Below are 15,972 nucleotides of genomic sequence, written 5' to 3'. Positions count from 1 at the left end.
TTTGCCGAGTCTACAGATTGGGTCACCTGACCACATGTTACAATCTGATTGTACAACCTTTAGATGAGACAGCTGGCCTGTCTGGATACACATTGGATGGATGGTTAGGGCCACTGCCAAGGTTTGGTCACTCTGGAGGACATTGTACAATGGGAATTTGAATTTCTGGCAGAGGAGATATTTCCATAGACCAGTTTTGGGTTTTTTTCACACGGTGTAGTGATCACATTCACAAAACTAGCACCCAATGCAAAAAAAAAGTGAGCACACAAAAAAGTGCACAGGGTGTACGTCTATCCCTCCTCCGAAGAGAAAGGGCCCTAGCCAGGGGCGGACTGACCATTTGGAAACTTGGGCACTGCCCGAGGGCCCGGGGTCAGTAGGGGACCCCATGAGATGCCCCTGGTACCTTTTTCATAGGCTTTTTTGAGTTTGGGCAAGGACACAGGGGCCCCATGATCCCTTATTGCCCGGGGGCCCCATGAGTTGTCAGTCTGCCCTTGGCCCTAGCCCTGATCCCCCGGGGCGCAAGGCTCCTGACAGGGACTGAGGCACTCACTGGTCCACCTGGCTGAAACCAGGCGAACCCCTTTCTTCAGAAGACTTGTCGAAGCCAGGCCCCCCCCGTGTACTTAGTGGGGCTCCCCCAAAGGGAGACCCCATGAGAGGAGGAGACCCTGACCAAAAGGCCACATGCCTCCCCCCCATCCCCCAAGACTTTCAGGGCAGGCCCTCCACCCTACTAATCAGGAAAGTGAAAGTGTGTCCTGTGCTAAGTGACAAAATATACATAAAAAAAGGGAAAAGGGAAGTGGATAGTGTAATATTATGGTGGGCCGTTCGGCTAGGAATAAAAAATTCTTCTGGTCCTGACCAAAAGGCCCGGCCCTAGAGGCAGGTGCGAAAAAAAAGCCTGACTGGTGTAGTGACCAAGGTGCCCCTCACCCGGAGAACTTCAGCACCCCTGGACTGCCAATCCAGGAGCGCATACATCACAGGCTTCTTTATCAACCCAGCCTTTGGCCGGACCAGAGCAGCCCCATCCCCACCAGGAAGGCGTTAGAGCTTAGGGAGTCCTGCCATCACTGGGGACAAGCCTGTGGAACTCAGGTCAGAATCAACCCAGGAGGAAAAGGAACTCACCCACCGCTCCATACACCGCTCCATACACCGCTCCATACCCAATTACATCAGAAGAGGTACTAACCAGCGCCCCGAGCCAAGAAGAGACACCGGCATTCCCTCTTCCGAAAACTGATAAGAACAGATACTACACTTGATCTCAGCCAAACAGCCGAGAAGCGATAGACCAGTAATGAACCTCCAGAAGTTTGGAAGGCCCAGGGGCGGTGGTGGGGCCCAGGTAGCTCTAAATAGATTGCATGGAGGGCAGGGTGGGAGGAGCCTTATTATAATAATGGGCTTGCATTAATTATCATCAATTAGTCAGAGATGAGTCAGTGCCACCCGACTTCTCACACCTCAGGGTGCCAGCCTCGCCCTCCACTCTTCATAAACAGGATATTGCCCATAAACCCGGCCTATCATTATCCCGGCTGCCTGGAGTGCAGGGACTGTCTGGGCGGATTTGAGGCCGGGAGCGGCCTAAATTGTGCTGGAGATCTAAAAATAACAGAGGATCATCAGGGAAGTTGGAAATGTAACCATTAATGTGTTTACTGCGTTCAGAATTAGAAATCATTTGTATAGCGTAGTTCAGGTTATCTTAGGCTGTGGGTTCTTTTTACTGCCTCCAGACAGAAACTGAAGATCAGGGGAGATCAGAATATACGCAGTGCAGACTGACTCACAGGTGAAAACCCTTCTCCCATTTCTATCAAAGATGAAACCATCTGGATTGCTCAGTTGTACACAGGCAACCAACAAGCATGCAGGAAAAACGCTAGACTTTCTCCTATCAGAAATCCTTGCAACCGGAGCATGATGGGTGACCCACATGAAATGTTGAAAAATCTATTTCAGCAGCTAAAAATCATGTAAGGGTTGAAAAAACGGGCAAACCTTTTGCATTCAAAGCAAGAAATACGTCATATTTGTGCTTGGGTGTTAAAGGAACCTGTTCTGTGGCCAATGATGGGATCACCTGCCTGGTTAACATCAATGGGGCCCCAGCCTTGTCCTGGGAGCTCCAAGAGGTTCTCTGTAGATCTGGAGCTTTCAGAAAGTGGAGTGTCGGTCACCCTCACCACATCCCACAATGCACTGCAATGGGTGCCACTTTGCAGGTCTCCCTGGTCCTGCATTGCATTGTGGGGATGTGCATACGGTTCAGTGCCCCATCACCACGTTGCATGGAAACATGGGATCTGCTGGCAGCAGGTGGTCTGTGATATCACAACTACTGGAAATTAAAAGTCTACGTAAAGAAACGTTTTTAGATGGAGGTCAGATCCCATCACGTTTTTTTCTGTCGGTGTCTAAGTTGGGAAGTTCACCCTTCTATATCTGTCCTGGTGACCATTGTCTCTGGTACACAAAGTGGTGGGAAATCTAAAATTTTAGAGTCGTCACCATAGGTGGGGTGAGGGGCAGGGATGGAAATTGGGGTTCAGGTCAGACCTGGCAAGCCCAGCCTATTCATGGAACTACCTAACTATTTTCAGGTGTTGACCCACCCAAACTCCCGAGACTGCTGTAATGTAAACCCAGCGCTGGGGATCCCAGGAGACACATTGACCAAACATCTGGTCATTGACATCTCCTGGTATCTCTGGCCAATTATTAACATGGGGATCTGTCATTTAGCAGCAGGTGTGTGGCCGGAAAATGTCAGCAAGTGTCAGGTTGTTGCATTTCATCACCTTTTTCTTATTGGGGCTTGCCACTTCTCCATGCAAGGTACCCCCCCCCCCCCCCAAATGTTGGTCTTGTACAGGATGGAGGAAGGGGGGACTCATCCTTGCTGCCCTTTATTTTTCCCATCTCGTTCCTAAGAGAACCTCCATCATCCTGACACCCAACAATTAGACAGACAAGGACTGAGGGACGGAATTCCACCACATTGGTTCTGGAGATTGCTGGGTGTTCAGTCAGGATTCATGTTCCCCATAGAAAACAGAATGACCTCCCCCCCCCCATACGTGATATGTGACCAAACTAGGTGCTAGATTCAGGGAAGAGTCTGCGGCTGGTATGTTGGCGAGGACTGAGTGATGGAATTCCACCATTTTGTCCCCTGAAATTTCTGGGAGTTCAATCAGGAATCGTATTCCCCATAGAAAACAGAATGACCCCATACTGGACACGTGACCAAGCCAGGCGCTAGATTCAGGGAGGAGTCAGCGGCATGTGTTTAGCGAGGACTGAGTGATGGAATTCCACCATTTTGGCCCCTGAAATTGCTGGGCGGTCAATCAGGAATTGTGTTCCCCATAGAATACATAATGACCCCCATACTGGACATGCTGGCCAGGCACTAGATTCAGGGGAGAGTCTGCAGCAGGTTTAACAAAGGACTGAGTGATGGAATTCCACCACATCTATCCCAAAGATTTCTGCGTGTTCGTTCAGGCATCATCTTCCCCATAGAAAACAGAATGAGCCCCATACTGGACATGTGACCAAGCCAGGCACTGCATTCTGGGAGGAGTCTGCGGCTACTTTGTTAGCAAGGACTGAGCGATGGAATTCCAACACATTGGTCCCTGAAATTGCTGGGTGTTCAATCAGGAATTGTGTTCCCCATAGAAAACATAATGACCGCCATACCAGTCATGTGACCAAGCCAGGTGGTAAATTCAGGGGAAAGGCTGCGGTTGGTTTGTCAACAATGACTGAGCGATGGAATTCCACCATTTTGGTCCTGGAAATTGCTGAGATTTCAATCAGGAATAGTGTTCCCTATACAAATCATATGTGACCACCATACGGGACATGTGACCATGCCTTGCTCTATCTTCAGGGGAAAGAACACGGTCTGTTTGTTAATGGGGACTGCGTGATGGAATTCCATCGCAATGGTCCCAGAGATTGCTGAGTGTTCAATCAGGAATCGTGCTCTCCATAGAATGCAGAACGACCTCCGTACTGGTCATGTGACCAAGCCAGTTGCTAAACTCAAAGGGAAGGCCATGGCCAGTTTGGTGGCTCAGCAGACATGAGGACATTCCGGTTTCTCTTGTTTTGACTTGCAGTGACGACAGATCGGCCTCTCCTCCAGATGATCATGGAGGGTAAAATGAAAGGCTGAGACTTGTGAGGCCTGGAGGTGGGGGGTGGGGGGGTTGGATAGGAAATACAATCTATACACTATACAGAATTTGGCCAGACAAAACCGAGATGGAGCTGGATTCGGGACAAGACCGAGATGGAGCTGGATTCGGGACAAGACCGAGATGGAGCTGGATTCGGGACAAGACCGAGATGGAGCTGGATTCGGGACAAGACCGAGATGGAGCTGGATTCGGGACAAGACCGAGATGGAGCTGGATTCGGGACAAGACCGAGATGGAGCTGGATTCGGGACAAGACCGAGATGGAGCTGGATTCGGGACAAGACCGAGATGGAGCTGGATTCGGGACAAGACCGAGATGGAGCTGGATTCGGGACAAGACCGAGATGGAGCTGGATTCGGGACAAGACCGAGATGGAGCTGGATTCGGGACAAGACCGAGATGGACCTGGATTCGGGACAAGACCGAGATGGAGCTGGATTCGGGACAAGACCGAGATGGAGCTGGATTCGGGACAAGACCGAGATGGAGCTGGATTCGGGACAAGACCGAGATGGACCTGGATTCGGGACAAGACCGAGATGGAGCTGGATTCGGGACAAGACCGAGATGGACCTGGATTCGGGACAAGACCGAGATGGACCTGGATTCGGGACAAGACCGAGATGGACCTGGATTCGGGACAAGACCGAGATGGAGCTGGATTCGGGACAAGACCGAGATGGAGCTGGATTCGGGACAAGACCGAGATGGAGCTGGATTCGGGACAAGACCGAGATGGAGCTGGATTCGGGAATACCAACGAACCATCAGCAGCTCCACTCAATGCCAAGCAGCAGTCACAAAAGCTGACAAAGTCTCAGAATGGAACCCCAAGTCCGTACACATCGTCCCATAGGGGCCCTACGTTTTATTGACAAGAACACACAGACAGCCGTCTGAGGCTGCTATTACAAAACCACGGGGCCCCATATAGTCAACCTTATAGCCCCCGCTACAAAAAAAAACACAGTCTACTATGCTTCAGTTGTGACCACAGTGACTGATCGGTACCGATCACTCATTGTATTCATTCAGGAAAGGAGGGGGCTGGTAAATGTGACATGGTAATATATGTATGAACCCCGATAGAGCCACATCCCGAATACGGGGCCCGGGGTTGTGATATATGTATAAACCCCGATAGGGCCACATCCAGAATACGGGGCCCGGTGTTGTGATATATGTATAAACCACGATAGGGCAAAATCCAGAATACGGGGCCCAGGGTTGTGATATATGTATGAACCCCGATAGGGCCACATGCAGAATAGAGGTTTCGGGGTTGTGATATGTGTATGAACCCCGATAGGGCCACATCCAGAATACGGGGCCCGGGGTTGTGATATATGTATGAACCCCAATAGTGCCACATCCAGAATACGGGGCCCGGGGTTGTGATATATATATGAACCCCGATAGGACCACATCCAGAATATGGGGCCCGGGGTTGTGATATATGTATGAACCCCAATAGAGCCACATCCAGAATACGGGGCCCGGGGGTTGTGATATATGTATGAACCCCAATAGAGCCACATCCAGAATACGGGTCCCGGGGTTGTGATATATGTATGAACCTAGATAGAGCCACATCCAGAATACGGGGCCCGGGGTTGTGATATATGTATGAACCCCAATAGAGCCACATCCAGAATACGGGTCCCGGGGTTGTGATATATGTATGAACCTAGATAGAGCCACATCCAGAATACGGGGCCCGGGGTTGTGATATATGTATGAACCTAGATAGAGCCACATCCAGAATACGGGGCCCGGGGTTGTGATATATGTATGAACCTAGATAGAGCCACATCCAGAATACGGGGCCCGGGGTTGTGATATATATATGAACCCCAATAGGACCACATCCAGAATATGGGGCCCGGGGTTGTGATATATGTATGAACCCCGATAGAGCCACATCCAGATTCCGGGGCCCAATGTTGTAATGTATTTATATGTATGAACCCCGATAGGGCCACATCCAGAATCCGGGGCCCGGTGTTGGAGATCTGGAGAGATGAGAGGAGACAAGGAGAAGAATGAAGGATAATAATTGGTTATGTAAGATTCCCTCGTGGCAGGAAGAGTAGAAATCTGCGGTGAGTCTGCACAGCCCACTATTACCGCAGCCGCGCCCCTCGCCTGTCTTCACGTGTGGAGGGTGTGATTGGAGCTGCGCCCAGCTGGTTCACACGTGTGTTCTGTGCTGTCCCGGGATCTCCGTGTTTTGTGCCCTGTGTGTGGCTGCACACGTGTGTACTGATCCCCCCCATCACAGACCTCGGAGGTGGAGTGACTGGAAGGAGGACGGGTGGTGGGGGGTATTATGTAAGAACGGACGCAGGTCAGACGTATTCTTTGGTGGCGGTTCAATCCCCACACGCCTGACACACACGGTGAATTATGAGCACGCACACGCACGCACACACATATTTACACTGCGATGGGTTTCAGTAATTGTGCCAAAAGATGTCCTTATTGCAGCATCAGCATCCTAACACACCGAGAGCAGGGGTCAGGAGTAAGGAACGCACCAAGAGCAGGGGTCAGGAGTAAGGAACAAACCAACATCAGGGGTCAGGAGTAAGGAACGCGCCAAGAGCAGGGGTCAGGAGTAAGGAACGCACCAAGAGCAGGGGTCAGGAGTAAGGAACGCACAAAGAGCAGGGGTCAGGAGTAAGGAACAAACCAAGAGCAGGGGTCAGGAGTAAGGAACGCACCAAGAGCAGGGTTCAGGAGTAAGGAACGCACCAAGAGCAGGGGTCAGGAGTAAGGAACGCACCAAGAGCAGGGGTCAAGAGTAAGGAACGCATTCAAGAGCAGGGGTCAGGAGTAAGGAACGCGCCAAGAGCAGGGGTCAGGAGTAAGGAACGCACCAAGATCAGGGGTCAGGAGTAAGGAACGCACCAAGAGCAGGGGTCAGGAGTAAGGAACGCACCAAGAGCAGGGGTCAGGAGTAAGGAACGCACCAAGATCAGGGGTCAGGAGTAAGGAACGCACCAAGAGCAGGGGTCAGGAGTAAAGAACGCACCAAGAGCAGGGGTCAGGAGTAAGGAACGCACCAAGAGCAGGGGTCAGGAGTAAGGAACGCACCAAGAGCAGGGGTCAGGAGTAAGGAACGCACCAAGAGCAGGGGTCAGGAGTAAGGAACGCATTCGAGAGCAGGGGTCAGGAGTAAGGAACACACCAAGAGCAGGGGTCAGGAGTAAGGAACGCAGCAAGAGCAGGGGTCAGGAGTAAGGAACGCACCAAGAGCAGGGGTCAGGAGTAAGGAACGCACCAAGAGCAGGGGTCAGGAGTAAGGAACGCACCAAGAGCAGGGGTCAGGAGTAAGGAACGCACCAAGAGCAGGGGTCAGGAGTAAGGAACGCACCAAGAGCAGGGGTCAGGAGTAAGGAACGCACCAAGAGCAGGGGTCAGGAGTAAGGAACGCACCAAGAGCAGGGGTCAGGAGTAAGGAACGCACCAAGAGCAGGGGTCAGGAGTAAGGAACGCACCAAGATCAGGGGTCAGGAGTAAGGAACGCATTTGAGAGCAGGGGTCAGGAGTAAGGAACGCACCAAGAGCAGGGGTCAATAGTAGGGAACGCATTCGAGAGCAGGGGTCAGGAGTAAGGAACGCACCAAGAGCAGGGGTCAGGAGTAAGGAACGCGCCAAGAGCAGGGGTCAGGAGTAAGGAACACGCCAAGAGCAGGGGTCAGGAGTAAGGAACACGCCAAGACCAGGGGTCAGGAGTAAGGAACACACCAAGAGCAGGGGTCAGGAGTAAGGAACGCGCCAAGAGCAGGGGTCAGGAGTAAGGAACGCACCAAGAGCAGGGGTCAGGAGTAAGGAACACACCAAAAGAAGGGGTCAGGAGTAAGGAACGCACCAAGAGCAGGGGTCAGGAGTAAGGAACGCATTTGAGAGCAGGGGTCAGGAGTAAGGAACACACCAAGAGCAGGGGTCAGGAGTAAAGAACGCACCAAGAGCAGGGGTCAGGAGTAAAGAACGCACCAAGAGCAGGGGTCAGGAGTAAAGAACGCACCAAGAGCAGGGGTCAGGAGTAAGGAACACGCCAAGAGCAGGGGTCAGGAGTAAGGAACGCACCAAGAGCAGGGGTCAGGAGTAAGGAACGCACCAAGAGCAGGGGTAAGGAGTAAGGAACAAACCAAGAGCAGGGGCCAGGAGTAAGGAACGCATTCGAGAGCAGGGGTCAGGAGTAAGGAACACACCCGAGAGCAGGGGTCAGGAGTAAGGAATGCACCAAGAGCAGGGGTCAGGAGTAAGGAACACACCAAGAGCAGGGGTCAGGAGTAAAGAAACACGCCAAGAGCAGGGGTCAGGAGTAAGGAACGCACCAAGAGCAGGGTCAGGAGTAAGGAACGCATTCATGAGCAGTGGTCAGGAGTAAGGAACGCACCAAGAGCAGGGGTCAGGAGTAAGGAACACGCCAAGAGCAGGGGTCAGGAGTAAGGAACACGCCAAGAGCAGGGGTCAGGAGTAAGGAACGCGCCAAGAGCAGGGGTCAGGAGTAAGGAACGCGCCAAGAGCAGGGGTCAGGAGTAAGGAACGCGCCAAGAGCAGGGGTCAGGAGTAAGGAACGCGCCAAGAGCAGGGGTCAGGAGTAAGGAACGCATTCATGAGCAGGGGTCAGGAGTAAGGAATGCTCCTGCTTTGGGTACCTGGTACCTCCGTGCCAAGTACCAGCAACTGTGCTGTACCACGGACATTCTGGGGAGGAGCTGTGGACCCCCCTATCCCCCTCCTTGTTTACGCCCCTGACACCTTCAGTACTCTGAGTCAGAGACCTTCACCTGAGGGACTAATAGAAGTTCATCTCGGGATACACCCACAGGTTGAAGGGTTGGATTGGGCGGAGAGCTGACACTGCAGATTTGTATTTCATCTGATGTTCGACCAAACCATCCAATGAGCAGAAATCGGGGGGTACGGCGGGACAATCCTTCTCTGCCTGGACATGGAGGCAATGGCTGGCTGGCTGGGCAGAACTACAGACAGAAGGGCAGACACTTCAGTAGATACTCAGCACCCCCCCCCCCACATTGCAGAATGTCGCAGCACAGGGCGGTACAATTGCGTCTCATCTTCAATCCCTGTCTGGGAGATTTCCCTTCACTTCCTGTCCTGGTGAGTGAGGGAAAATCAAGGACACCTGACAGGGGTTCTCCGTTCTCCCCTCCCCTTTGCCGGGGGGGGGGGTGTGGGGGACAGAGAACCAGTGCAGGCGCCCCCACCCTCCATACAAACCGCTCATACCTACTCACCACACTCACACTCACACCAACTGCTCCTAGGTAACTGGCAGAGGGTCAGACTAGGGTGGAGAGCAGAGATGGGATCTGCAGGGGAGGGGAGACCAGGCAGAGCCCACCCAACACAGCAATATAAGCCCCTCCCCCACAGGGTGTATTACAGAGGAGCTCTGATAGATTGTACTATCCAGTCTACAGATAACCAACCATCTCAGTGATGTCATCCAGAGATCATCCAGCATGCTGGGAAATATCCACACTGCCCCCACCCAACCCACATTTCACGAGTGATGGGGGAGTGTGTGGAGATGCTCCTGATTGTCTCATCACCCATATTAGGGTGGAATGGTTAGGGGTGATATCCAGCATGCTGGAAAATATTCATCAGTGATGAGGACCAAGACGGGTCTACAGCAACACAAATGTCTATAAATACATCCCTGTCCTTACAGTGAGAGCACCAGACTCCCTCATAAACTATGTGCCTGGAGGACTACGGGGCCCGGGTGATAGGAAGGGCCCCAGACTGTCAGCCTGCAGAGCCCCTATTATGGGATTACGGGACAGGAAGTCAGCTGTGTGCAGAATACCTTCCCTCTACAGCAGAACATAATTCCAGAATATTCCCTGCAGAGTGTCCCCGGGTGGTTCAGGGGCCCCTCACACATAAGATTCAAGACTGAGTGCTGATCTGATGTCTGGTTCATCAGGGGTAATAATATCTGATGTCTATGGGGCCCCGCTGGTTCATCAGGGGTAATAGTGATCTGATGTATATGGGGCCCCGCTGGTTCATCAGGGGTAATAGTATCTGATGTCTATGGGGCCCCACTGGTTCATCAGGGGTAATAATATCTGATGTCTATGGGGCCCCGCTGGCTCATCAGGGATAATAGTGATCTGATGTCTCTGGGGCCCCGCTGGCTCATCAGGGGTAATAGTGATCTGATGTCTCTGGGGCCCCGCTGGCTCGTCAGGGATAAGAGTGATCTGATGTCTATGGGGCCCCGCTGGCTCATCAGGGGTAATAGTATCTGATGTCTCTGGGGCCCCGCTGATTCATCAGGGGTAATAGTGATCTGATGTCTCTGGGGCCCCGCTGGCTCGTCAGGGATAATAGTGATCAATCAGGTTGTAAAGTTCAGTCCAATCAATCTGATATTGGTCCCCTCCCCCATCTCCATGGGATAAACAGGAACGCTCAGTCACCCACAGTCTGCAGATACCTGTGTAGGGGCCCCACAGTGTGCAAATAGGAACTGATACACATAGGCACCCCTCCCCCCTCCATACAATTCAGGAGGAGGAGTGAGACTCCTGTTCATTATCCTCACAATGAGGTGAGGCCACCCCCTGGGGGGGAAATCCAATCACCCCAAACATGGCTCCTCCCCTACAATTATCACTCCTTATCCATTGTATTCCACCCCCACCCCCTCCACACACAACCATGGGGGGGTGCACCCCGGAATAAAGTCCCCCCACTTTCTGCCTTTTACATGACCAGCACATTCCGGGAAAAGATCACAATGACCGATCGCTACATGACATTTCCCTCCAGTAACCCCTCCATGGCGGCAGTCCATGGATGGATGGTGGGGAATGTGCCGAACATTTCCCTCCAGTAACCCCTCCATGGAGGCAGTCCATGGATGGATGGTGGGGAATGTGCCGAACATTTCCCTCCAGTAACCCGTCCATGGAGGCAGTCCATGGATGGATGGTGGGGAATGTGCCGAACATTTCCCTCCAGTAACCCGTCCATGGAGGCAGTCCATGGATGGATGGTGGGGAATGTGCCGAACATTTCCCTCCAGTAACCCCTCCATGGAGGCAGTCCATGGATGGATAGTGGGGAATGTGCTGGAAATTTCCCTCCAGTAACCCCTCCATGGCGGCAGTCCATGGATGGATGGTGGGGAATGTGGTGGAAATTTCCCTCCAGTAAACTCCCGCCCAATCCACCTTCCTACCTGGCCGCCCGCTGTCCTCCTCGGCCCCCCTTTCAGCGGCGGCGGATCTCATGGCTTCGCCCGCAGTGACTCCACGGCTCTGTCACCTGTCTGCGGGAACACCCTGATCCCTACCCTGCCGCTGTCATGTGACCCGGTGACGCCTCCTCACTATCAGACTTTTACTGACAAGCTGAAATTCCAGCAAGTTTCAGGCTGACAGTTAATATCCTGCATACTGACACACATGGATACAATGTACAGTACTACGGGGGAGGGGTGGTGGTGGAGGGTGGGCACACACAGACCGGACACAGGGGGTGGTGGTGGAGGGTGGGCACACACAGACCGGACACAGGGGGTGGTGGAGGGTGGGCACACACAGACCGGACACAGGGGGTGGTGGTGGAGGGTGGGCACACACGGACCGGACACAGGGGGTGGTGGAGGGTGGGCACACACAGACCGGACACAGGGGGTGGTGGTGGAGGGTGGAGGGTGGGCACACACAGACCGGACACAGGGGGTGGTGGAGGGTGGGCACACACGGACCGGACACAGGGGGTGGTGGAGGGTGGGCACACACAGACCGGACACAGGGGGTGGTGGTGGAGGGTGGGCACACACGGACCGGACACAGGGGGTGGTGGAGGGTGGGCACACACAGACCGGACACAGGGGGTGGTGGTGGAGGGTGGAGGGTGGGCACACACAGACCGGACACAGGGGGTGGTGGAGGGTGGGCACACACGGACCGGACACAGGGGGTGGTGGAGGGTGGGCACACACAGACCGGACACAGGGGGTTGTGGAGGGTGGGCACACACAGACCGGACACAGGGGGTGGCAGTGGAGGGTGGGCACACACAGACCGGACACAGGGGGTGGTGGAGGTGGGCACACACGGACCGGACACAGGGGGTGGTGGAGGGTGGGCACACACAGACCGGACACAGGGGGTGGCAGTGGAGGGTGGGCACACACAGACCGGACACAGGGGGTGGCGGTGGAGGGTGGGCACACACAGACCGGACACAGGGGGTGGTGGAGGGTGGGCACACACGGACCGGACACAGGGGGGGTGGAGGGTGGGCACACACAGACCGGACACAGGGGGTGGTGGAGGGTGGGCACACACAGACCGGACACAGGGGGTGGCAGTGGAGGGTGGGCACACACAGACCGGACACAGGGGATGGTGGAGGGTGGGCACACACAGACCGGACACAGGGGGTGGTGGTGGAGGGTGGGCACACACAGACCGGACACAGGGGATGGTGGAGGGTGGGCACACACAGACCGGACACAGGGGGTGGCGGTGGAGGGTGGGCACACACAGACCGGACACAGGGGGTGGTGGAGGGTGGGCACACACGGACCGGACACAGGGGGTGGTGGAGGGTGGGCACACACAGACCGGACACAGGGGGTGGTGGTGGAGGGTGGAGGGTGGGCACACACAGACCGGACACAGGGGGTGGTGGAGGGTGGGCACACACGGACCGGACACAGGGGGTGGTGGAGGGTGGGCACACACAGACCGGACACAGGGGGTGGTGGAGGGTGGGCACACACAGACCGGACACAGGGGGTGGTGGAGGGTGGGCACACACAGACCGGACACAGGGGGTGGCAGTGGAGGGTGGGCACACACAGACCGGACACAGGGGGTGGCGGTGGAGGGTGGGCACACACGGACCGGACACAGGGGGTGGTGGAGGGTGGGCACACACAGACCGGACACAGGGGATGGTGGAGGGTGGGCACACACAGACCGGACACAGGGGGTGGTGGTGGAGGGTGGGCACACACAGACCGGACACAGGGGGTGGCGGTGGAGGGTGGGCACACACAGACCGGACACAGGGGGTGGCGGTGGAGGGTGGGCACACACAGACCGGACACAGGGGGTGGCGGTGGAGGGTGGGCACACACAGACCGGACACAGGGGGTGGCGGTGGAGGGTGGGCACACACAGACCGGACACAGGGGGTGGCGGTGGAGGGTGGGCACACACAGACCGGACACAGGGGGTGGCGGTGGAGGATGAGCACACACAGACCGGACACAGGGGGTGGCGGTGGAGGGTGGGCACACACAGACCGGACACAGGGGGTGGCGGTGGAGGGTGGGCACACACAGACCGAACACAGGGGGTGGCGGTGGAGGATGGGCACACACAGACCGGACACAGGGGGTGGCGGTGGAGGGTGGGCACACACAGACCGGACACAGGGGGTGGCGGTGGAGGGTGGGCACACACAGACCGGACACAGGGGGTGGCGGTGGAGGGTGGGCACACACAGACCGGACACAGGGGGTGGCGGTAGAGGGTGGGCACACACAGACCGGACACAGGGGGTGGCGGTGGAGGGTGGGCACACACAGACCGGACACAGGGGGTGGTGGTGGAGGGTGGGCACACACGGACCGGACACAGGGGGTGGTGGTGGAGGGTGGGCACACACGGACCGGACACAGGGGGTGGTGGAGGGTGGGCACACACAGACCGGACACAGGGGGTGGTGGAGGGTGGGCACACACAGACCGGACACAGGGGGTGGTGGAGGATGGGCACACACAGTCCGGACACAGGGGGTGGCGGTGGAGGGTGGGCACACACAGACCGGACACAGGGGGTGGCGGTGTAGGGTGGGCACACACAGACCGGACACAGGGGATGGCGGAGGGTGGGCACACACAGACCGGACACAGGGGGTGGCGGTGTAGGGTGGGCACACACAGACCGGACACAGGGGGTGGCGGTGGAGGGTGGGCACACACAGACCGGACACAGGGGGTGGCGGTGTAGGGTGGGCACACACAGACCGGACACAGGGGGTGGCGGTGGAGGGTGGGCACACACAGACCGGACACAGGGGGTGGCGGTGGAGGGTGGGCACACACAGACTGGACACAGGGGGTGGTGGTGTAGGGTGGGCACACACAGACCGGACACAGGGGGTGGCGGTGGAGGGTGGGCACACACAGACTGGACACAGGGGGTGGTGGTGTAGGGTGGGCACACACAGACCGAACACAGGGGATGGTGGAGGGTGGGCACACACGGACCGGACACAGGAGGCGGTGGAGGGTGGGCACACACAGACCGGACACAGGGGGTGGTGGTGGAGGGTTGGGGGGGGGTGTGGAAGGTTGGGGGGGATGTGGAAGGTTGGGGGGGTGAAAGGTTGGGGGGGTGGAAGGTTGGGGGGAATGTGGAAGGTTGGGGGGATGTGGAAGGTTGGGGGGATGTGGAAGGTTGGGGGGGTGTGGAAGGTTGGGGGGGGTTTGAAGGTTGGGGGGGTGTGGAGGGTTGGGGGGGGGGTGGAAGGTTGGGGGGACATTATCAGACACTCACCTGAGAGACGGCCGGAGAGGAGGACAGCGGCGCTCTTAATCCAAACCAGGGTGACTACCTGCGAGATCCCCCCCGAGACCTCCACACTCTCTCTCTGGATGGAGATACAATGTCGCTCACAGTGTGCACAGCGCTCTCTCTGGATGGAGATACAATGTCGCTCACAGTGTGCACAGCTCTCTCCCTCCACATACAATGTTGGTGTTTCTGGTGTCAGTGTGCGCTGGTCTGGCTGACTCACCGGTTTTATACTGGGATGTCTCCTGTTATTATGATGATGACGCGGTCTCTCCTCCCTCCACCTTCTCCATGCGGTCTCTCCTGTAGCTGGGCGCACTGTAATGAGCGCTCTACAGAACACGGCAGTCTCTCCTCAATTCCTGTGCCGTCACTCAGTGATCCTGTCCTGGCAGTCTCTATAGCTGGGATCAGTCTCTCTGCAGTCCCCCCCTCAGGCTCCCCTGTGCAGTCTCCCCCCCTCAGGCTCCTCTGTGCAGTCTCCCCCCCTCAGGCTCCCCTGTGCAGTCTCTCCACAGTCTCCCCCCCTCAGGCTCCCCTGTGCAGTCTCTCCACAGTCTCCCCCCCTCAGGCTCCCCTGTGCAGTCTCTCCACAGTCTCCCCCCCTCAGGCTCCCCTGTGCAGTCTCTCCACAGTCTCCCCCCCTCAGGCTCCTCTGTGCAGTCTCCCCCCCCTCAGGCTCCTATTTGCAGTCTCCCCCCCTCAGTCTCCCCTGTGCAGTCCCCCCCCCCTCGGGCTGCTCTCTGAAATCTCCCCCCTCAGGCTCCTCTGTGCAGTCTCTGTACCCGGGTCCGGTCTCTGTGTAGTCTCTATAGCCGGGTTCAGTCTCTATAGCCGGGTCCGGTCTCTGTGCAGTCTCTATAGCCGGGTTCAGTCTCTATAGCCCGGTCCGGTCTCTGTGCAGTCTCTATAGCCGGGTCCGGTCTCTATAGCCAGGACCTGTCTCTGCACAGTCTCTATAGCCGGGTTCAGTCTCTATAGCCAGGTCCAGTCTCTGTGCAGTCTCTATAGCCGGGTCCAGTCTCTGTGCAGTCTCTATAGCCGGGTTCAGTCTCTATAGCCCGGTCTGGTCTCTGCAAAGTCTCTATAGCCGGGTCCGGTCTCTGTGCAGTCTCTATAGCCGGGTTCAGTCTCTACAGCCTGGTCC

At 56.2% G+C, this 15,972-nt stretch overlaps 1 protein-coding gene and 1 pseudogene across 2 annotated transcripts in view; both read right to left on the bottom strand.

The window, feature by feature from the left end:
• LOC149437984 (activated CDC42 kinase 1-like) overlaps window positions 1–15,228 on the bottom strand; it is a 35,251-nt gene extending 20,023 nt beyond the window's left edge. Inside the window, exon 1 of one of the 2 annotated variants that reach the window (XM_089660361.1) lies at window positions 15,049–15,228. Coding sequence is in view for 1 of the 2 variants with exons in the window: in XM_089660360.1 (XP_089516486.1) it covers window positions 11,468–11,519 (52 nt within the window). In the remaining variant the exon portion in view is untranslated. Of the gene's footprint in view, window positions 1–11,467; window positions 11,563–15,048 lie in introns of those variants that run through there. The other variant, XM_089660360.1, reaches the window with a different exon arrangement.
• On the bottom strand, window positions 1,169–1,306 carry LOC149437985 (U2 spliceosomal RNA; annotated as a pseudogene).
• Window positions 15,229–15,972: the final 744 nt, after the last annotated feature.

The sequence above is a fragment of the Staurois parvus genome, unplaced genomic scaffold (genome assembly GCF_062004578.1).
Source record: "Staurois parvus isolate SC_StPar_1 unplaced genomic scaffold, SC_StPar_1.0 ptg001231l, whole genome shotgun sequence".
NCBI lineage: Eukaryota > Metazoa > Chordata > Amphibia > Anura > Ranidae > Staurois > Staurois parvus.
This window is presented reverse-complemented; position numbering and strand designations above follow the sequence as displayed.